This window comes from Erpetoichthys calabaricus, chromosome 4 (assembly GCF_900747795.2).
Source record: "Erpetoichthys calabaricus chromosome 4, fErpCal1.3, whole genome shotgun sequence".
Lineage (NCBI taxonomy): Eukaryota > Metazoa > Chordata > Cladistia > Polypteriformes > Polypteridae > Erpetoichthys > Erpetoichthys calabaricus.
This window is the reverse complement of record NC_041397.2, coordinates 193,987,001-194,011,780: the sequence shown is the minus strand read 5'-3', so window position 1 is coordinate 194,011,780 and position 24,780 is coordinate 193,987,001. Positions and strand designations below refer to the sequence as shown.

Sequence of the window (24,780 nt, the reverse complement as noted above, 5' to 3'; positions counted from 1 at the left end):
TGGCGGGGGTATGGTCGTGCCTTGCTATTGTGCGCTCGTCTGTTCTTTTTTTTTGGTGTGTTTAGTTTCGTGTGCAATGTGTTTCGTGCTTTCCCCTCGTTTGAGTGCTCTTTAATGTTTTTTTTCCTTATTTTGGTGCTTGTTGAGCCTCATTTTTGTGACTCCTTTCTGTATGTGCTCACTCCTGTTTTCTGTGCTCTTGTCGGACTCTTTTTGCGCCTGCGTCTCTCGCGGACCCTCATCCGCCTCTCTCGCCCTCTTTTGTCCGCCTTTCTCGGGTCCTCAGCCGACTCTTGCGGACTGTTTGTTGCGCCGGCGCAGTACGTCTTTTTGCAGCTACGGCCGGATGTGCCTGCGTCCATCATCCGGTTTAGCATTCTCGGTTAGTAATATGGATACTGCACATCCTCTCTGTGACACACTAACGTTAAGTACTTTCAGTCAATGAATCATTCAGCAGAAGTGAGAAAGAAACGGTACTGGGGCTCCTTGTACCAACAGCAATATACATGCATAATGCCTCACTCTAAATGCGACTGCCAAGTCACAAGTTTTCTTTTTTAATTTCTTCATTTTAGACATTCTGGTCAGTGTTTAGACAATAGTATATGTATGAATGTATCTATCTAGCTACTATAACAAACCAAATTTCCAGCTGGGGACAAATAAAGCTCTATCTGTCCATCTATCCATCCATCCCATAGTGTGGTGCCATATTTAAAGACAGACTCTAGAACAGATTGAATAGAATTCATATTAACATCACCCTGTTTACATTTGATTTATACTCAGACAGTTTTTCTTTGATTATGTGTTTTCTATATTTCCATTTTGTGCTCAAGATTCTTCCATTACAGTCATGGAGAGCAGTAATGGCCACAATGTAAAGGCAATATTGTACATGTTTCTTGTGCATCAGGCACAAACATGCACTGACATACTTTGGGCCAATTTAGGGTCAGATTGTCCAAAGTGGGATGCCAGTATAAGAGTTTTGGAGAGAAACAACAATTTGTTGCTGACTTAGACTGACACACTCATCACTTACAGAGAGTTAACAGGATGTGTGAAACACAAGCATCTGTCTGAAGTGCCTTGAACCTTTCATCTTTGGCATACTTCTCTTCCATGCTTTTCTTCTTTGCAGATGTTTTAAATTAAAGGAGTTCAGTTTGACAGATAGTAAAGTTGTCTATGTTATGTGCAAAAAAAAGACATGAGATTTTAAGATGCGGTAGGTTCGTGCCAATGTGGCCTCCAACTGGTGATGCTTCTTTGAGGCTTGGTGAGAGTGGCTCTGCAAAAGCAATGATTATGTCAAACAGTACTATATGTTTTTAATTTGAAATTTATTTTAAAAGTTTTGAAAATCTCTAATTCAGTATAGAGTTTTATGTTCAAGCAGCTGTATTTTTTCATCAACCGTTCATTTTTCATCAGACACTCTTACAAGTTTAGTTAACTGGTTTACCATAAGCAAAGGTTATACAGGATATCTAGAAGAAACTGTAAGCAATTCACTGAAATAATATATTGTATACTACATATGCATCTATCTATCAGATCAATAAAGTAATGCATCATTTATGTTGTTGATCACAACCAGAAAGTATAAATTGTGTGCTTAAAAGTGTGTGTTTTTACCATTACAACAAAGTAGCAAGTAATAAAAATTGCAAACTTATAGAAAATTCTATATCCAGTTGCCCTGAGAGAATGTAGTGCAATTTAAGAATGATCATAAATCCGCTGTAGAATAACAAGTATTTAACATATTAAGAACTAGCAAAATACCCGCACTTCGCAGCGGAGAAGTAGTGTGTTAAAGAGGTTATGTAAACACACATATACATATATACATATATATACATATGTACATATACACATATCTACATATACATATATATACATACATATACACATCCACATATACATATATATACATATTTACATATCTACATATATATATATATATACATATGTACATATATATACACATAAATATATACATATGTACATATATATACACATATATATACATATGCACATATATATATAAATATAGACATACATATATACATACATTCACATATATATATATATATATATATATATATATATATATATATATATATATATATATATACACATATCTACATATGGTTACCTACCAGGTAATGCTTATGGTTGGCCAGCAAGTCAGCTAACATCCGCCACGGTGCCTTCAGTTGTGAGAAGCAGATCATAGAATGGTTGAAAATAGTTTACTGTCAAATAATGCAAAGAGTACGCAACACGTGTTTCGTCTTAATTCTGGGCTCATCAGGCATACACACTCACTGCACTCCCTTACGGGAATCGAACCTCGGACATCAGCGCTAGAGGCGAAGCCCCTAACATTGCGCCACGGCATGTGGTTCGTTTGTTTGACAGCATGTAGATCGGGGTAATTACATTCACGGCATTCGTAGTCTGAATCACAATCTGATTGTATGGGTGGTTACCTACCAGGTAACGCTTGTGGTTGGCCAACAAGTCAGCTAACATCCGATTCAGATCATAGAATGGTTGAAAATAGTTTACTGTCAAATAATGCAAAGAGTACGCTACACGTGTTTCGCCCTAATTCTGGGCTCATCAGGCGTACACACTCACTGCATATAGCCAAATTCCCGCGCTTCGCAACAGTGAAGTATTGCTTTTAAATTTTAATTAAGAAGAAAAGAAAACCTTTTTAAATTGAGGGAAAATATACCAATAACAATTTGTTAAGGATCTGTATTTTTGTGAAGCTGCCTTTACACAGCCTCTCCGCTGTTTTATAAACGAACGCCATATAAGGCCGTCCTTTCTCCTTGCTTAGCGGTTCTGTAATGTTTTGTTGTTCGTTTATTACGATTGTTATAGTTATTGTGTAGGTATTTGAGACTCACTTTTCTGTTCAGGTACCCAATTCCTTTATGTAATCCGCGGATTCTCCGCTATTTTTTGTTCGTTTGTTATGATTATAGTTATTTATTGATTCCCTTCTTTAGCTGACTGCCTGCTCATATAAGGCGCTCTGCTGTTTTTTTGTGAAGCAGTCTTTACACAGCTTCTCCGCTGTTTTATAAACGAACGGCATATAAGGCCATCCTTTTTCCTTGCTTCGCCAAGGAAGCAGCCTTTTTATTTAATCCACGGGTTCTCCGCTATTTTATTGTTCGTTTATTACGATTGTTATAGTTCTCTTTGTATACCACGTTGTCAGTTCAGCACTCCGGTTGTAATATGACCAAGTCGTGCAAGCTTACTGTTGAGAATGCAACGTATAGTTGTACAGGAGAAAAGCAATCTTGCCAAACTTAATTTAAACTTACGGTTTACACCATGCTTTGTTTCCGCCGTAGCTGCACTTACGAATATGCTTGTATGCGTCACTCGCTCGCTTCTTATTGTTTCGCTGCCTTCTCAATTGTGTAATGAATGTTTTCTTCAGCGCTCTTAGGGGCTCTTCCTTGTTTTCTACGTACTGCGTTCACATTCAGTTCACGTGATTACATGGGAGGCGTGATGACGCGATACGCAACTCCGCCTCCCACGGCCAGCGAGCTGCAGTCCATTACAGTATATGGACAAAAAAGAGGTTCCAGTTATGACTGTTACGCTTTGAATTTCGAAATGAAACCTGCCTAACTTTTGTAAGTAAGCTGTAAGGAATGAGCCTGCCAAATTTCAGCCTTCCACCTACACGGGAAGTTGGAGAATTAGTGATGAGTCAGTCAGTCAGTGAGGGCTTTGCCTTTTATTAGTATAGATAAATAAAGATGGTTGATGGAGAAACCTTATTTTAACTAAATACACCACGAAGAAATTATATTTTTTTAAATGTTACTTACACCATGTACTTTGTAGTGATGCCTTAGAAATATTCTTAATATAATGTTTTTATCGAAAACTGAGGTAATAAAGGTTATGCTTCTTTGGAAGTAAAAGTGGCCAGTGCTGGAAACAACAAGCAATATCAAAACGTCCATGAAGAAATGTCACATTACTAGCGTCACATAATTCACGTAAAGTTATCTACTTTTCTTTTTGTGTTATTTTTTTTTTAAAAAGCTTACGTGAAAAGCAAATTCTTTTCAAGATACTGAGTATACCATTATGTAATCTAAGCTGAACTAATACCCAAGTGTCGAAATTAAACAAACTATTTAAATATATATATATATATAATCAATACAGTGTTTTAGTAACTTGACTTTCACAGTTTTAGGAATTAAAAATGTATGACATAGTGTTATGCTTACATTGGTGTAAGCTCAAAAGTTTTTGAATGTTTCATAACAAAAGATTTGATTTCGTTTATCTCTGGATTGTGTACTTCAAAGGTTATTCAAAGGAAACTTGATTTATGCCATGGTGTCTCCATAGAAGTCACAAAAATTGGAACGTTTTATGCATTCAGTTTGTAATTCAAATGATAATTATGTATCTGTGTACCCAGTGAATCCCTGACTTACATCTATCCTTCTTCCTAACCCACTTATCCAAGACAGGGTCATGGAGCTGCTGGGGCTTGTCCCAGCTTCATTATATTAATTTGTTGCGTTCCTGATGCTAGCACAGTTAGATAGTTGTTCACATTCTAAATTCCTTTGAAAAGAGTTAATGAGTCACATACAGTATATTCTACTCTCCCTGCTGTCATAAAAGTAGCAAATGCACAGGGACATAATTCCCAACTGTTTTTTTAATTTTTTATTTTATTTGCTACTATGTATCATTTTCCCCCTTTTAGTCAACTATCATCTATAATTCAAATACACACTAGATGGCACTCTAAATTGTGATTTGTAGTAAATGCTGAAAATTTTGATGCATATTGTCCATGCACTATTGGAATATACAACTTTTAAGTCTTTTCATGACAGATTACTAACACTGTTACTGATCAGACTGATGATGGTTGGTACTTTTAAGAACATGTTCATTTATTTCTCTTATGTCTCAAACCTTTTCAAAAATAAACCTGTTCCTTAATATTTCTTCTACTTTCAAAAACTTGTGCCAGCAAACAGACTCTGGTTGGCAATATTCAATTTGTTTATGTTTCCAAAAATCCCTTAAAAACAGTTTACAGTGAAGTTAGAAATTGTCTGTTTTGGCTAAAGACCTGACTGTGTAAGCTACATAGCAAATGTACTTAAGTGATAAAGCTTTATACTGCTTAGTTGTTGACATAATAGAAAGGTCTACCCTAAATGCTCTTTGATTTTTTTGCTTTATTTTTGCAGAAAATGCAGAACATACAAAAAGTAAATGGTATTAATTTCATAGATCTGCTGTGCATTTTTATTACTTGTTTTAACTCCTGATTATAGTAAGTGTTGCTGTCAGTATGAAACATTCTTGGTCATGGAACTGTGTTTGACTTTTCTACCTCTTCAGCGCTTATTGTAAGATTGCACACTCTGTACACATCTGCATAAGTTTTCTCCTTATCTGCTATTTTGGCCTGTTACGAGTGAGTTCCAAGATTGATTTTGGCTTTGGACCCAGCGCTGTCAAGACACTATCCTGTTCTCAGTGTCCCTGTAATGGAAGAAGTAAATTGTGAAATATTAATCAAATAATGAATAAAAGCCTTAGTTACTAAATTTTCTGGCTACAGTAATTGAGTAAGGGACTCTGAAGAACACTGTGTTGCAATATTCAAGACAGGTGAAGAAAGCACTAAATGAGTAACAGGTGAATACATTGTGGATTTAAACCTTTAGTTTTCTGTAGTTTTTAATTTTGTTTTTAACAAACCCAGGCCAGAGTGAAACTTTAATTTGAAAGGTTCAGTGCCCTCTACTGATATCTGTTCATAATGTGTCAAGTAATTAAGATTAAAGTGTTTTGCATGAAATGCTTGGTATTGCAGTAGCTTAAGCTATGCTGACAATGAAAATGCTATTTTTAGAAAATAGTAATTTATATATATATATATTACAAATGACAAATTTCACTTTTCTGCATTTTATTATTGCTAGTATTTAAGATGGTAATGGATTTCACTAAGTATGTTCACCGGATATTTTTCACAACAGATAAAATATTACTTAAATGCTCTTCAAATAAACTAAAGGTCGTTAATTCATACTTTGAAACAGCAGTACATTTATCAGTGCCAGAAGTTTTAAATTGCATTTTATACTGTTAGAATTAAGTTTATGTCTTACCTTAAACTAAAATTCTGTAGAATCTTAAAGTCCAATTAGATTTGTAAGTTATCAGCACTAAAATCTGCGTGCTTTTCTGAGATCTTTTGTATGTGCATTATTATAAAGCACAGACTACTAGCACTGTAACTATGAAGGAGATTTATCTTGACATTTTATATATAAATTACAAAACTTCTCAGTAGAAAGAATTATGATTAGGCTATGAACATTTTACAGTAGTTTTTATTTGTATTGTCACTGTGGCTTTTTAAACAAATTGCAGTGTACTTACAGATCACATTACAGTAATTAAACACAATGAAAGGTACAATCAGTATACACTGATAGAAGGTTACATTAAGCCATACTAATCCCTAAACCCCTTCCCTAACCACTTGAATTAAGTACATGAACAAGACAAATAAAAGCTAAAGGATAATTTTGGTATTTCTCAAGTCAAAAGTTATTTCTTCATGGTATACTCTATATTAATTTGCCAAATGAAATTATATTCTGAAGTGAAGCATTTTTTGTCAGTTTCAAAAAATACTTTTTCATGTTGCACTTTGTCTATACAGTAATCCCTCCTCCATCGCGGGGGTTGCGTTCCAGAGCCACCCGCGAAATAAGAAAATCCGCGAAGTAGAAACCATATGTTTATATGGTTATTTTTATATTGTCATGCTTGGGTCACAGATTTGCGCAGAAACACAGGAGGTTGTAGAGAGACAGGAACGTTATTCAAACACTGCAAACAAACATTTGTCTCTTTTTCAAAAGTTTAAACTGTGCTCCATAACAAGACAGAGATGACAGTTCAGTCTCACAATTAAAAGAATGCAAACATATCTTCCTCTTCAAAGGAGCAAATAAATCAATATGGCTGTTTGGCTTGTAAGTATGCGAAGCACCGCGGCACAAAGCTGTTGAAGGCGGCAGCTCACACCCCCTCCGTCAGGAGCAGAGAGAGAGAGAGAGAGTTAGAGAGAGATAGAGAGAGACAGATTAAAAAATCAATACGTGCCCTTTGAGCTTTTAAGTATGCGAAGCACCGTGCAGCATACTTAAAAGCTGCACACAGAAGGTAGCAAAGTGAAGATAATCTTTCAGCATTTTTAGACGAGCGTCCGTATCGTCTAGGTGTGCAAACAGCCCCCCTGCTCACACCCCCTACGTCAGGATCACAGATAGTCAGCGCAAGAGACAGAGAAAAGTAAGCTGGGTAGCTTCTCAGCCATCTGCCAATAGCATCCCTTGTATGAAATCAACTGGGCAAACCAACTGAGGAAGCATGTACCAGAAATTAAAAGACCCATTGTCCTCAAAAACCCGCGAAGCAGCGAAAAATCCGCGATATATATTTAAATATGCTTACATATAAAATCCGCGATGGAGTGAAGCCGCGAAGGGCGAAGCGCGATATAGCGAGGGATTACTGTATTGTGTTTGCTGTTGCTAATACAATAAGAAATAGTATTGTGTATTGAATAAAATGCTTTAAGTATATTGCCCATTTTTGCAATTTAAAATGGGCTACATGGGGCTTGAGTCCAAACATGAAAACAAAACTTTAAAACTTGTCAAATAAATTCATTTTTCAAACTATCAGAGTTATCAAGTAATTATCTCACATCCTGAGATTTTACACATATTGTTACATTATATATCCAAAAGTGTTTGTGAGATTTAGCCATTGTAAATGAAGACTGATAAAAAATTTAATGCAGTTTTTATCCGTTCCATTCCGATTTGTTGTCTTGTGTTGAAAATAGGGATGTCACAAAAAAACGATACTTTGCTATAAAGCTGATAGTGAAATTCTGAAAATGTAATAGTACTGGCTTTTTTACAGTATCTGTAGTACCAAGTTCAATTTGGTACTGTGCTTGTGTGACTGCAAGTACACAAATTTCTTCAGAAGGCACAATGATATGTGAGTAAAAACTACATGTAAATGATAAGCATATCCTCTAGAGTTCACATCTCAATGGAAATGTTCACAAACTTCGCCAAACTTGGTGAAATGCATTGAAATCAAGGTGTGGTGGGCTAAACTAGTTTTGAATGGATAATAAAGGTGCTGTAGTCTTAACAGGCCCTGAAGTCTATGGAACTATGCCTGAGCTGTAAGGCAGCAAGCAGTACTAAGCTCTGCGATACCTTGCCTCAAGCAACAAAAGGTGCAAATGGAAGATTTCCACAAAGAAAGTACAACAAGTGACCTAAAATAAACAGCAAGTTAAAAAAATATATATATAATAAAAAAAATACTTAATTGCACTCACAGACTTCTAGTCTTCAGGGCACTCACTGGCTATGCCACAAAATGTTTTAAGTTGTGCTTCAGCTAGCATACACAATTAGTAACATGGTACAGTGACAAGTCAAAGCAGTCCTCCCTGCCCTTCCTGGAGTCAGAAAACACATGAGACCTTGTGAAGGAATAATAATAATGAAATATTTATTACTAATTTCAAGGTCTTTCTATATTTTTCTTTGAAGAAAACAGTGCACAGGTACATCGGAAATAAACAAGATATGCTAGTGTAGTGGATGCAGCCGCACAATGTTGCTAGTTACACATGCTGGCTGAAGAGTGATTTCAAAAAATGTTGCAAGGCAGGGCCGCTCAGTGCCCAGAAGACTGGAACTCTTTGAGCACAAGTCAGACATGGTGATCGTTGAAGTTTTCGAGGTCAGCATTATCCTCTGGTTGTGTACTTCATGCTGGGAAGTGGCAATACACAATTAGTAATAGTGTTGATTTTTCAGTTACGTGAAAGAATATGTTAGAAAATAAATTTGGCCAAATGCACATGGAAAGGTAAATCAGGTAGTTTATGATAATATTGTTCTTTATAAACCCTATACTAAAATCCCCAAAGGATTATAACTTACCCCACTTGTTTTTACCGTGGGGAAATCCCCATGCATATCACAAATCAAATTCAAGCCTTGTACTGTATTTTAATATTTATGAATGCCAATATTAGTTTACTTATATGTTACTGTATGTGTATAACTACTTAATGGACATACAACTATTTTAAAACTGGTGGTCATATTAGCATTTATATATTTTATCTTCTCTTTCAAAAGAAGACACTATATTGTTTACTTGAATAATGGGGGTACTTTTAATAATATGAATGGGGTTTCTGTACTGTATTTGGCATGATATTAAATAAATATTGAGCATCCTAAAATTTTTCGCTGGTATTGGTATTGAACACAAAAATTCTGGTATTGCGACATCCCTATTACAAAGAACAGTGAAACTTGAATTTGCATGCTTGACAACAACTCTCAGCATGTGCTTGACAACAACTCTCACCATGCTGTCATTCAGCTTGAAGTTTGTTCTGAAGACTATGAAATATATAACCACACAAACTGGTAATAAGTGAAAAATTGTCCTTGCGACTTTGCTTTTCTCTCTATCTGTTATCCCCCAATAAACCCTGTGGGTTTGTGGTTCATTGATGTAGTTAAGGAAAAACACACATAAAATCACTGGCAATGACGTTTCACCCATTTAGCATACTTAAGAGTAATTAGCACACAGTCAACACCTGTTTTCTGGGAGACAGGGAGAATAATCATAATATTATCAGTACATGTCATATTACTTGGTAAAGTCCATTTTATTGCACAAAGTAGTATAAAGAAAAAAATGACAATTCTTATTTGAACTGAAAAGTCTCCTCAGTGTGATTGGTTTGTAGATGATGTACTTCTATACACAGCTTTTTTATTGCATATGTTTATTAAGAAGATACTAGGCTGAAAGTAAACATATTTATCAAGTTATCATGTAGTCTCTATAAATACTAGCTTATTGTAGTATCTAAACACCTGCTTGTGCTGCATAGCAGATCTAAAGCAAGAAAACATTGAACAATGACAGTATTAATTAGTTGATTATATTTACGTTGTATACAGTTAGGTCCATAAATATTTGGACAGAGACGACTTTTTTCTAATTTTGGTTCTGCACATTTCCACAATGAATTTTAAATGAAACAACTCAGATGCAGTTGAAGTGCAGACTTTCAGCTTTAATTCAGTGGGGTGAACAAAACGATTGCATAAAAATGTGAGGCAACTAAAGCATTTTTTTAACACAATCCCTTTATTTCAGGGGCTCAAAAGTAATTGGACAATTGACTCAAAGACTATTTCATGGGCAGGTGTGGGCAAGTCTGTCATTATCAATTAAGCAGATAAAAGGCCTGGAGTTGATTTGAGGTGTGGTGCTTGCATGTGGAAGATTTTGATATGAACAGACAACATGCGGTCAAAGGAGCTCTCCATGCAGGTGAAAGAAGCCATCCTTAAGCTGCGAAAACAGAAAAAACCCATCCGAGAAATTGCTACAATACTACGAGTGGCAAAATCTACAGTTTGGTACATCCTGAGAAAGAAAGCAAGCACTGGTGAACTCAGCAACGCAAAAAGATCTGGACATCCACGGAAGACAACAGTGATGGATGATCACAGAATAATTTCCATGGGGAAGAGAAACCCCTTCACAACAGCCAACTAAGTGAACAACACTCTCCAGGGGGTAGGCATATCGATGTCCAAGACCACCATTAAGAGAAGACTGCATGAAAGTAAATACAGAGGGTGCACTGCAAGGTGCAAGCCACTCATAAGCCTCAAGAATAGAAAGGCTAGATTGGACTTTGCTAAAGAACATCTAAAAAAGCCAGCACAGTTCTGGAAAAACATTCTTTGGACAGATGAAACCAAGATCAACCTCTACCAGAATGATGGCAAGAAAAAAGTATGGAGAAGGCGTGGAACAGCTCATTATCCAAAGCATACCACATCATCTGTAAAACACGGTGGAGGCAGTATGATGGCTTGGGCATGCATGGCTGCCAGTGGCACTGGGACACTAGTGTTTATTGATGATGTGACACAGGACAGAAGCAGCCGAATGAATTCTGAGGTGTTCAGAGACATACTGTCTGCTCAAATCCAGCAAAATGCATTCAAATTGATTGGGTGGCGTTTCATGATATAGATGGACAATGACCCAAAACATACAGCAAAGCAACCCAGGAGTTTATTAAAGCAAAGAAGTGGAAAATTCTTGAATGGCCAAGTCAGTCACCTGATTTTAACCCAGATGAGCATGCATTTCACTTGTTGAAGACTAAACTTCAGACAGAAAGGCCCACAAATAAACTGCAACTGAAAGCCACTGCAGTAAAGGTCTGGCAGAGCATTAAAAAGGGGGAAACTCAGCATCTGGTGATGTCCATGAGTTCAAGACTTCAGGCTGTCATTGCCAGCAAAGGGTTTTCAACCAAGTATTAGAAATGAATATTTTTTTTCCAGTTATTTAATTTGTCCAATTACTTTTAAGCCCCTGAAATGAAGGGATTGTGTTAAAAAATGCTTTAGTTGCCTCACATTTTTATGCAATCGTTTTGTTCACCCCACTGAATTAAAGCTGAAAGTCTGCACTTCAACTGCATCTGAGTTGTTTCAATTAAAATTCATTGTGGTAATGTACAGAACCAAAATTAGAAAAAAGTTGTCTCTGTCCAAATATTTATGGACCTACTGTATATGTTACAGTGGGGCAAAAAAGTATTTAGTCAGCCACCAATTGTGTAAGTTCTCCCACTTAAAAAGATGAGAGAGGCCTGTAATTTTCATCATAGGTATACCTCAACTATAAGAGACAAAATGAGAAAAAAAAAATCCAGAAAATCACATTGTCTGATTTTTAAAGAATTTATTTGCAAATTATGGTGGAAAATAAGTATTTGGTCACCTACAAACAAGCAAGATTTCTGGCTGTCACAGACCTGTAACTTCTTCTGTAAGAGGCTCCTCTGTTCGCCACTCGTTACCTGTATTAATGGCACCTGTTTGAACTCGTTATCAATATAAAAGACACCTGTCCACAACCTCAAACAGTCACACTCCAAACTCCACTATGGCCAAGACCAAAGACAAGACCATGACAATGATCCCAAACACACCGCCCGGGTAACAAAGGAGTGGCGTCGTAAGAAGCATTTCAAGGTCCTGGAGTGGCCTAGCCAGTCTCCAGATCTCAACCCCATAGAAAATCTTTGGAGGGAGTTGAAAGTCAGTGTTGCCCAGCGACTGCCCCAAAACATCACTGCTCTAGAGGAGATCTGCATGGAGGAATGGGCCAAAATACCAGCAACAGTGTGTGAAAACCTTGTGAAGACTTACAGAAAACATTTGACCTCTGTCATTGCCAACAAAGGGTATATAACAAAGTATTGAGATGAACTTTTGTTATTGACCAAATACTTTTTTTCCACCATAATTTGCAAATAAATTCTTCAAAAATCAGACAATGTGATTTTCTGGATTTTTTTTTCATTTTGTCTCTCATAGTTGAGGTATACATATGATGAAAATTACAGGTCTCTCTCATCTTTTTAAGTGGGAGAACTTGCACAATTGGTGGCTGACTAAATACTTTTTTGCCCCACTGTAAAAACATTTTTTGACTGCTACATATCACTACATCTGCAGGAAACTCTTAGTGTGTTCTGTCCTCGTTTATGTGGAATATGCTGTTCACCACTCATGGTGTGCTTTCTAAAATTATAGAATGTCATTCAAATATATTCATGTCATTTGAACTCCCAGGTGCTCAGTGTTGGTAAAAATATTACAAGTACTGTACACTACAAAGAAAAAAAGTTTTGTTGGGGATGATTCTCTGTAATGTAACATACTGCAGTCTCTCCTCTTATAAAATCTTCCAGTTCCTTTAGATGGGCGTATTTAGAAAGGATTCCATGTTGCTAAAATTTCCAAATAAGAGACCTATTTTCTAACAAAAATAGTTTAAAAAGTAACTATCTGTATAAAAAAATGATGGATGAACAAAATATCACTGTTGGAACTCTTGAGTGATTTTTAGCCAAAACAGTGATCAAAAAGCAAGTATTAAAAGCTCTGTACATAATAAAACAGTAGTGAAGTTCATTCCTAATTTGAGCCCAGACAGTATCCAGCTGAATGTCTTTTTTTGCTTATTTGTTGTTTATTTTGGTTTTGTTGTGTAATCTTAAAATTGCTTTCAACAGCTTTTGCTTGTTTTAAAATAGTACATTTTTAAAAGGAGTCTGCTTGACTTATTAAAATATCCCAATTTGCATGCACAATTTAACATATTTGATTTGGGTCTTTACGTATACTGATGTTTAGGTAAAGATATTTTCTGTCTTCCACGTATTTGTGGTCAACTATGTTACCACAAAATTGCAGCTTACATAAAGGGACATTAAAAATATTTTTAAGTTGACAGAACACCAAGGGTAGCAAATAAGCCAGGTTACCTCCTTAATACCACAGAAGAAAATAAATACCCTATGAATAATGTCATACATTAAAGCACAAATGTTCTACTGTATATGTCATAACCATAAAAAAAGTTTCCCCATTATCGTCCTGTTCATTGCATCTTCTCTGCATTTCATCTAATCTTCAATCTTAGAAGTTTCTTTCTTTGGGCATCTGGATAAGTTGATAGTTTTTTGTTTCTTGGCCTTTTGGAAGGGAACAAGTGTGGTGTGTCCAATATGTGAAAATGTTGTTAATCTTTGCTCTGCACTCTCATATTTTGAAATTGTCATTTTTTTCTATGTATGGCTAGAATTCTTCCCTAGTTAAAGTTTATAGTTTTAAGTTTATAATTCCAGATTTTCTGTTATGGAGGCATGGTAATAAAGTGGTTAGCTCCAAGAAATTCTGACATGGACACAGTCTGGGTGGAGTTTTCTGTTTTCACTGTGTCTCTGTATGTTTTTCTCATGATGTTTTGTATTTTGTAAACATCCTGAAGGCATGCTTGTTTGGTTAATTTTTTCTGTATGGGTGAGGTTTCTGACTTTATGTCTAGTGTTCCTGGGATTGGCTATGGCTCCACACAGCTCAGAAATTCACCATAGGAAGTTTAGTTAATCATCAAGAATTATTTTACTGAAGGTCTGTATAACAGTTTCCAAGTATTAGAAAAGTTAATTTAAAAATAATAGTACAACTGAAAATGCACCTGTTTGCATCACTTTTACATTGTAATGAGTAGTCAATCAAAATGACACCTAACTAGCCAATAAAAGGTGTCATTTTTCTTCATTTCTCATTACACCCATAATGGCTAACACGGTACAACACCCTAGTACTATACACTTGTAATTGGCGGTCACATAGAGCCTAAATCTGTCTCTCCAGGAATAGGAGCAAGGTAAGGACCCTCCTTAGATGAGTCACTAGTCTGACACAGACCACACAGCAACATGCTTACTCTCAACAGATAATGCAAAGTCACAAACCAATGTTTTTGTAATTTCAACGCACAGTTAATTGCTTGAACAGATTTAGTTTAAAAATGTAGATTAATAAATATAAAATCTACTTCACAGTTCGAAGAATAGGATTTTTCAGAATAGGCTTTGTTCATTATTAAGATATTGTACATATTTTAATATGTAAGATCTTTTAAGAACAGAACTTTAATTTTTATTTCATTGTATTTTTCTTTTAGATTTCCTTTGCATCCGCGAGGAGAACGCTTTCAGTTTGAATATGGTGTTTATTTATTGAACAAAAATATAGCCCAGGTAAGTCTTATTAGCTGTTTATGAAATATCATCTGCTATTAGAATTTCACTTGGTGCACTATTTGCAAAGTGTATATGCCTTTTAGGATGTACAAATAGGGCCCAAGTATAACTGAATTCTGCTAAAGTTAAATAAATTTTGCAACAGGAGGTGTATTGTGTATTTAGTGGTGGATTTCTGAACACAGCTTGATAATGTTTCTGTTATGCTGCAGTGTATGTAAAATTAAATTAGCCACAGGATTGTAAGCAAATAAATAGTAATATATTGTGTGTAGCATGTTGTGTAATTAAACTAATTTAATGATTGAAAAATCTAATTGTATTGCTTGTTGCATAGTGTATTGTAACTTTATAAATCTGTCTGATAATAGACCAGATAAAAGTTATATCTTAGAATGAATGCATAATAGAGAATCTTAATATGCTAAATGCTAATGATATATTGTGTTGTCCAACTGCTGTAGTAATGCCAGCCCAAGTTTGTGTGGAAGACTAAATTTCAAATGTCACCTGTCTTATCCGGAGCTTTTTCTCACATACCTGTGAGCATTTCCTCAAGCCTACTTTTGAATCGCCACTCAATTACTAGCAGAGAAAAACCTTTGAAAACTTCACTTAGGTTTACATCCAGAGTGCTGAGACCATTGAATCCCTGAGTCCATACCAGCAATTAAAGGACCAGATCTAAACAGCAGCTTTGTCTCTCCCTTTGAAAGTTAGGGTCCTACTTGTCCAAACTAGAATATTGTGTCTGTTGACCTGTGGAAATTATCTGAAAACCGCCATAGCCACTGTTACTTTTTGACATGGATTTTATAATGCTCCTTTGCTATTTTACTTGTTTTTATATAATGAAGGTATTCTGCATTTCAATTAAAATTTGTTGTCATCTGCATCAGTAATTAAATCTACTATAACAGCCATACTGTATTATACACCTTTTCAGTATTATAAATTTTTAGATAAAATTTAAAAATACAAGAATTGTCAAAACTGCTAAAATGTTTGCATATTCCATGACCAAACTTTTAAGATTGTAAAAGAGTATATTACGCTAGTGTCCAAGAATGACTTGTAAACTGTAGAAAACTACAAATGAAAACTGTCTCAGACAAAGTGCAAAAAAGCAATTAAAGTTTCAAAAATTATAATAAATTCAGCTTTTATGCTACTACCTAACATAAGATTCTCAAATCTGCTTAATCTAGCCCTGAGAGGGGTACAAGTCCATCACAGGCCCACTCATGCATACACTCACATGGGGACAATTTATAAACTCCATTCCTAGTCAGCATGTACACAGAGGAAAAAAACAACATAAGGAGAATGTGCTGACTTCACACAGTCAAGGGCTGGCACAAAATTCAAACTGAGGATGCTGCATCTGTGAGGCAGCACCACTTACAAGTGTATCTCAATGCTGTTAATTTCAGGGAATTAGTTGAATATATTCTATACATCTAAAGCATATAACATGTTACATTCATATGTAGATGTTTAATTTTTATTCAATGTAATAAATGTTAAATCTAGAATTGGTTTCTTGCCTTGCACTCGATGCTGGCCACCATGACCATCCATCCATCCATCCATTTTCCAACCCGCTGAATCTGAACACAGTGTCACGGGGGTCTGCTGGAGCCAATCCCAGCCAACACAGGGCACAAGGCAGGGAACCAATCCCGGGCAGGGTGCCAACCCACCGCAGGACACACACAAACACACCCACACACCAAGCACACACTAGGGCCAATTTAGAATCACCAATCCACCTAACTTGCAAGTCTTTGGACCGTGGGAGGAAACCGGAGCGCCCGGAGGAAACCCACATCCTTTGGTTAAATTGGGTACCAATGATAGTTAGCAAATCCTGTTGCTAGCAAACAATAGCTGAAAAAATAGATTTTAAATTGTTTTACACATGTTTTAAAAGAATTCCAAAAACTTGGAACTACTGTATGTGCTTTAAATGTTTCCGCTATTGATAAAAAAAATCTGTAAAGTGAAACTAACCATTAGAACTTAAAGTTAATTTTGGACTTCACAATTAGTATCAATTTAGGACAGATTGTAACAAATTAACCTACAGTACCCTTTATTTGAAAGGATTTCAGCAAAAAATATGTCATGAATCATGAAAACATGATTGTGGTTACATACCAGGTTCTCCAAATTCATTCTATTTGTTTTTTTCTCCATCTGGAAATACAGGCAGACATCAGATTTATTTGACAACTCTGCATGTGTGCTGCTATGCATTTTGTTTTAACTTAATTTAATAATGTATACTCTGGTTAGGAACCTGGTTCACCACTCACTGTTAAAATGTGCTGTTAGTTTTATTTTTTGCCTTGTTTCGGCTTTAAATAATTTAAAAACAGACTTATAACAGGGCTCTGTGATGAATAGCTAGAGTAATTAATAAAATACCAGGTGGTTCTGTTCAGATAACTTTTATTGACAGAGATCATTGGATGTACTGTCTCAACTTTAAAGAAGAAGCCCTTTCTGTAAAAGTGAAAAATATATCTTATGGAAATTTATAGAAAGCTTTCCTTCTTGGTAGCTTTTCATTTTTGTAAAGATTTAAATGTTAAATCTTCCTGCTTCAATTTTTGGAAACATATTTTAATGGTTGAGGAATATCTTTATAAAAAATTTTTAAAGCATGTAGAAGATGGGAACTGTTATTTTACGTTTTATCTGTCTAACACAAATCATGTAATTAATCTTCTACTATATGAAGAAAATACTTCCAAACAATGTTTTATACTGTTTTCCTCTGCATCATGTTTCAGTGTGTTTTCAGTGAGGGACAGGATTTAGGGGAGCTTACATCAAGCTTACTTCAAGCTCTGTAGTGCTATATTAATATGAGAATAGTGAAGAATATAAATAGTTAAGATATTTTTAATTTCAGATGTGCTGCAAGTATTATTTCTGTTGCAGGGGAAATGAAGTGACATTAAAAATCCTGTATATAATTGACCACACAGTGTTCCTAAACAAAATGTTTCAAGAACACAGAATATATAAAATTAAAGATCTTAAACATATAATGGAGAGAGTACAATAATCAAAATAATGCAGTTTTAAGCTAAATGGTATGAGTGGTAAACTTAAGATTTATCTTCAAGGATTTGTGTTTTTTCAGTCACTTTCACTTGCTATCAGGTTTACCACACAAATACTGTAGACGTAATTTTTTTCCTAATATAAAGATATTTTTTATCAAAGCTAAATGAACAATTAAGGCTGGAACCCCCATAAATATCTATGAGGCATCTGGCAGACTGCTTCCTGTAGCCTTTGGGTACCCTCCCGCCTTCGTCTTTGGCAACACTACTTAATGCCTGAGGCTCTTGGCGCATACACAATCTAGGCACCCACCTGGGCATAAGTGAAACTATACCCTAGCAGTTACCCACTCTGGCCATCTACAGATAATCTCATATCCTTGGTCTAAGGCAAACAACCATAATGAAATGTACCTTTAAAAACATTTATTTTTATTTTTCTGTTAAAGGGTAACAGACCTGGAGGTTTTTTTTTTGTTTGTTTTTTCTGTCTTCCCTGGCCATCGGACCTTACTCTTATTCTATGTTAATTAGTGTTGTCTCTCTTTTCTTCATCATGTAAAGCACTTTGAGCTACATTATATGTATGAAAATGTGCTATATACATAAATGCTGTTGTTGTTGTTGTTTTTGAGAATGTGTGCAAAAACAGCTGCATTGTTTCACTTTTAAGATATAGAAAAACATAACTTGTACACCCCTTTAAGCTAGTGGAGGGCTTTGCCTTTCACCAGTTTGATTTTTTTCTGCCTGTGAGAATTTTTCACCATGTCACTTAAAATCTGTACTTTGGGCCAAGTACTCTGTAACAAAACATTTTTGTGTATTAGCAAAAACAGACTCCTTGTGATCTAATTTCCATTCATTAATCCTTTTTTTTACTTGTTATGTACTACTGGACTGCTGGGAAATTAAGCCTGTCCTGATCATTGATCACAAACAATTCCATCATGTATTTTTTTTTCTTAGGTTAGTTGATTTTTTTTTTTTTTTTTGCTTCACATTTTTAGGTTGTTTTTTTTTTTTTTTTCTTGGTAACCTTTTATTTCCTTTTGCTTAAACCTGGGGAAATTGTAATTTATTTGTTAATATCCACAATAAATGTTTCTTCAAGTTCATTTTTTTAATTCAGATTATATGCAGTATTGTTTGCAGTTAAGAACAAACACACAACAAAAGGAACAAATGATTTGATTCATTTTTAGATTACAGCATACATTTTTGAAGATAAAAAGACATTTTTATTCCTTTTGTAGCAATATATCAAAATGAGATACCAATTTTAGCAATGTCAAATCTGATTTTACCAGTGATTTTATTTAATGGATTAATGTGATAATTTCTGCAGTGTGTCACACAACTGGTAATCTTTTTGGCTCTGAAAATACAAAGATTAATATCTAAAAATTTTCTTGAAATGGAGAATCGTTATTTTTAAATACAGGTGATTTGGAAATGGAATTATAATATATTGAGTTCAAAGTATAATTTAAATCTATTGGGTATTATTGGCCATGTGAAGCTGGTTGAAACAGTACTTTAGTGATGTAATTGCTCCCTTGCCTTAGTTCTGACAGACTTGAAAGTTTTCCTCATTTTAATGGGCTCAGGCTGCACCAAGGATTTAAATCTGTCTAGCAGCATATTGTGTAGGTTTATGTTTCACAAGTAGTGTGTTGTATATAGGTCCATAATGTATTGTAACTCTGCATTTTAGGAATTGCCTATTCAGATTACGTAAAAGCTAATACTTATTAATTGCCATTCCCTGATGCATATGCTATGCAGATGTGATATGAATGCAAAGGTGAGATAAGCTACAAAAATTAGAAATTACTCACATACACACACAAATACACACATATATATAAGGGCTGGGAATTGATTAAAAAAATTAACTAATTAATTGCATAATTGTGTGGAAGTAATCGTATCTAACATTAAAACATGCAAACATAGAATAAATACATAAATCGTGAAAAAATATACTCAGAATCACAAAATGAATGTAGAATTAACACTGATGATTTTTTAAAAATTGAATGGCATAGTTTAAACTGAAATAATGACCTGAAATCTGACCTTTTAAAAAAATACTACTTGAGCAAGTACAACCTGAATTTGGAATGCCTTCCTAAATGGCAAGTTGAAAAGAAAGCAATAAGAAAACAAGGCCAATGTATTAATTATCATATTTTCATAGCAATGCATCCAAAGTGCTTACTAAGTGCTGTGTCTGCAAACGGCAACCTCCAAGTTGAGTTGTTTTTTTTTTTTGTGTGTGTGTGTGTGTGTGTGTGTGTGTGTGTGTGTGCGCAGGTGTCTCTGATAGTCCCGTCCCTTTGGACAGTTATAGATTTAATGCTTTTGTGGTTGATAGAATCGTGGTGTGCCCTGAGATTTTTTGAGTTACAAAAAGTGTGCCACCACAGAAAAAAACTTTGGAAAACACTGCTTTACCTACAACTTTGCTCCTGGCAAGTTAAAACAGTTCTCTGTAGCAGCTATCTTGCATAAAAACTGACACTGTGCATTATTTGGGTGGTTATCTTGCATTCTTTGCATAAATTAGCAAAGATACTGTAAAATGGAATCATGGGTAGGGATAATCATTACACTTCTGTTTTGCAGAAATTTGGCAGCAGTGCAAGCTATCTTGCAAACTGCTGAGTTAACTACAGAGGTACTAGAGACTTATTTTGGTTTCACTGCCACTCAAAGAAAATATATTTTGTATGAATGTGATACTTCATTAAATCATTCTTCTTACAGAAAAATGACATGGAAAAAAAAAGAGAGAGAGAGAATAATTTCTACCTTTGCTAATTTTCTTTAGTATTGCTCCAGGACTACTGTAAACCTCCCTTCCTCCCACTTCCTGGCACCTAGGTCGGTGTGTATAAATCAATGACGTGAATGCCAGTACCAGTACATGTGAAATATGTAATTTGAAACTTTTAAATAAAATTTTATTTCTCAAAATTTTTAATCAATAGTATATACTGTAAGTACGGTTGTGGATGCATATGTAATTCTTTAGGCCCACACTTAACTCTTTTGTATTATTGTTTTGAAAAAATAAATAAATAAATTACATTAAAATACTGCCCTGACCAGAGAACTGCCTGACGCGATTGCCTCATGACCAGGGGGCTCATGTATAACGCCGTGCGTAGAACTCACACTATAACATGGCGTAAGCACAAAAGCGGGAATGTGCATACGCACAGAAAAATCCAGATGCAGGAATCTGTACGTACGCAAACTTCCACGTTCTTCCTCTACATAAATCCCGATCAGCGTGAAAAGTAACGCACGTGCACGCGCCTTCTGTCCCACCCCAACTCCTCCCAGAATTATACCTCTTTGAATATGCAAATCAATATAAGTAGCCTTCTGTGAAAAGACAATGGGAAAAGCACGGGGGAAAGTATAACAATTTCAGCGAATACCAAGTGGAGGCAAAGGAAAAACGTACTATTTGTTGGTTTAAACAGTGGTATAATCAACAAAAGGAAGCTGATCGAGTGACAGAGTATCGGAGAAACTCGAAAGCTCAAGTTCACAAAGTCGCACAGTGCCCGAAATAAGAAAGAAGTCACATATCAAAGTCGCCGTGAAAAGGCGAGTCATAGCCCACCGTCTAAGTGTCATATGAAAGCTTATTAGGGTACAGACAAAAAAAATAGGCACACAGTGGGAAAAAATCACGAAATGTCAACTTTAATCTCGAAATTTCCACTTTAATCACGTAGTTTGTTTTGCCATTAAAGTAGAACATCATAAACTTCATCTTAAAATCGTTTAAATTACTAGTTTCTCAAATCCCATTGTAACTAAAGTAGCATGTTAAATGCTTTGTTCTGTATTTGATCTTCTACGTGCTCTATGTGTGTGAATCACTACCTGCTTCTTAAACGGGCTTTCTCTTTCTCCGACAGAACCCATAATCCATTACATTCGTGATATTACAGCTCTCTGAATAATTAAAATACTGAGATGTATACGTGATATCTTTTTCATGATGATAGGAATGAAAGCATGTTATTAAACATGGGAACACAGTGATGCAGTACTTGTTCATGTCTCACGCAAGAGGCTTGCTGCGCCATGCGCGACCTTCGATGAAATAATTTATTACAGAAGTACTGTCTCTTTCAAATGTACTAACCTCCAATTCCTGTCCTTACTTTTCTTTCTCCAAATACCCAATAGCCACACAATCAGCTATATAGACGTGAAGCCATCTGTAAGCTTAGAACGGCGATTCTTCAAAACTTTTAAGGAACATTGAAATATCTTCGTAGTACATATTTAATTATTCTATCCGTCTATCCTTCCAGTGTCGCGTCAGCACGAGCAAGAATACAACGCAATGCAGGAACAATCCCTGAACTAGCTAGCGCTGCAGCACCGTGTCCTCACATGTTTAATTATTAACAATACAGATTATTTAAATGAAGTTTAAGTTTTATCTGTATAATATAATCAACATATTTTGCTACATTTCATCTTAAAAATGATATCGTCATCATATGTAAATACGCACTTTATAAAGTGGCGCAGGTTGTGCAATATTATAACTGTAGTGCAAGTTTACATTGAGGTAATTGTACTTATAAGAACAAACAGTTCTACAAGGAGCACTTGATGGACTGATTGAGTGCGTTTATAATTCTTGGGATGGAACTTTTTCTAAACCGCGAAGTCCGTACAGGAAAGTCTCTGAAACGTTTTGCCGTGGCTCAGGCAGCGTCTGCTTCATGTCGTATCCCAATAATTCTCTTTCCAGTTAGCTGCTGCTGTGATTCCCCGCACTCAGATACAGTGATATAAATACTCCGAGTGGTGCAGTGAGAGTAATATGGAAAAAGATGATATGCTGTAGCAACCCTTAACGGGAGCAGCTGAAAGAAGAAGAAGATGCATTGAGAGTAACATCGCTAAAGCAGTTATGGTATTTGGAATACTATGGCTATTCCCTGGACCATTATATTGCTGCAGGTTAATTACAATCAGATGCATTACACTAATAAACAATATGCAGTTAGTTTCAGTGTATTTATAAAGCCGTGTCAGGAATGTGGATCTAAGAAAGAAAGGGTGACCACACAGGAACAGTAGCAGTGCTTTGATGCTGGGTGCCACCAGTCTGCAAAACCGAGCGGAGAAATTGCGTATGCCAGGGTATGAGGTACCGTGGAAATGTTCGTGGCTTTACGCCAAGTTTAGGTTTTATACATTTATACAACATTTCTGTGCATACACACCGTTTATACATGAGGCCCCAGCACTGGACAAGACAATATTTATTAATACATTAAACAGGCCACATTAATCACAAAATGTAACACATTATCTTTCCCAGGCCTAATACAGTACATATAAAAGAAAGAAATTAACATATTCATGCCTGAATAATTTTATTAACCATGAGTTAATCTACCAAAAGCTGCCACTTATACATATATCTACACTTTTTTTCAGATAACATACCAGATTTTAAATTGAACAATATTTAATAACAAATTATTATTCTTTTTGTATTTGAAAAATACCATACAATTTCTTGCAAAGTATTCAGTTCAAGGATTTTCAAATTGTACTGAATAATAAATCCTTTTCTGAAATGTTCTGTTTTGATATTTGAATTTCAGAGCACTAAAACTCAGAATTTTTGTTTTATTGTTTTGTGTTAAAAATCTTTTGAAGAAAACATTGTAGTGTTATGAAATCCCCACGCATATACATGTGTACAATGATAGCCTAATAAAAACTTCATCAGTTTAAAATTGCCCTCCACCCGTGAGTCATGAAAATAACTGCCTCATGGTATGGATGAAAATGGTAATGAAATTATTATTTAAAGTGTGAAAGACAGTTATAAAAACAAAGGCTAAAGAGTGTTCTTATAGCATCAGAGATAAAACAATACAAATGCATAAATTAGTTAAAGGGTACACAGCAAAATCCAAGAGTATGAATTTGCTAATTGGGCCTTTTGATTTAATTTTCAGGCCATGGAAGCTAAGGTCGTCCCTCAAAACTCAAACATAAGGGAGAATTGTGAGAAAAGACACAGAGAGGTAGAGAATCACATTGAAGGAGATAAGGAGTTTAGTAGCTGAAAAGGTGCACTAGTCAAGCCTATCAGTACCTCTGCGTAATATTGGGGGTTGCCATAAACCATGAGAGTAACCTAGTTGTGATGCTGGAAACGGTTTTGTGGTTTATGAACCAAAAATGAGGTTTTTGACCTTAAATTCAAATAGGTACAATACGCATAGTGCAAAAATAGCATCGCCCACAGTTCAAAACACCAACATAAAATGAAATATTGCAGTAGAGAATTATGTTATGGGCCTGCTTTTCATCATTAAGAACTAGACATTAATGCTGCAAGAAAACCTTTTTCAGTCTGTTTAAAACTAGAATCCCCACCAAAATTTTATTTCCCTTGATCACTTTATTTTTCCCCGACACACACAAGGATACTCATATGGCCTTTTCAGGGTAGGAACTACCTACTGATAACTGCCTTTGTTTTGCAAATGTGCCAATTAGCAGCTCAATTCCTTTGAATATCTGCAGTACTATTTGAAAACTACAGTACATTAGTGCTATCTGAATGACCTGAACAACTTTGTCGGGAAGAATGGGTGCAGTCCCTTACAAACAGGGTGCCAACCTGGTACGTACATAACTGAAAAAATCTGAAAGCTGTTATTGCTGTAAAAGGTGGCTCTGCAAAATATGAAAATGTGAAGGTGAAATTCTCAGTCAAACAGTATATTTCCTTCTTAGTATTTTGTCTAACATAAAATGATGTCACTGAAAAACATACATTTTGAGTTTTATTGTTGAGGGATATAGTCAACAGTCGTG

The 24,780-nt window shown here is 35.5% G+C and overlaps 1 protein-coding gene across 1 annotated transcript in view; it reads left to right on the top strand.

The window, feature by feature from the left end:
* Positions 1-24,780, top strand: part of uvrag (UV radiation resistance associated gene) — a 339,167-nt gene that overhangs the window by 183,168 nt on the left and 131,219 nt on the right. Inside the window, exon 13 of the mRNA XM_028800118.2 lies at positions 14,740-14,815. Coding sequence (XP_028655951.1) covers positions 14,740-14,815 — 76 coding nt within the window. The remainder of the gene's footprint in view (positions 1-14,739; positions 14,816-24,780) is intronic.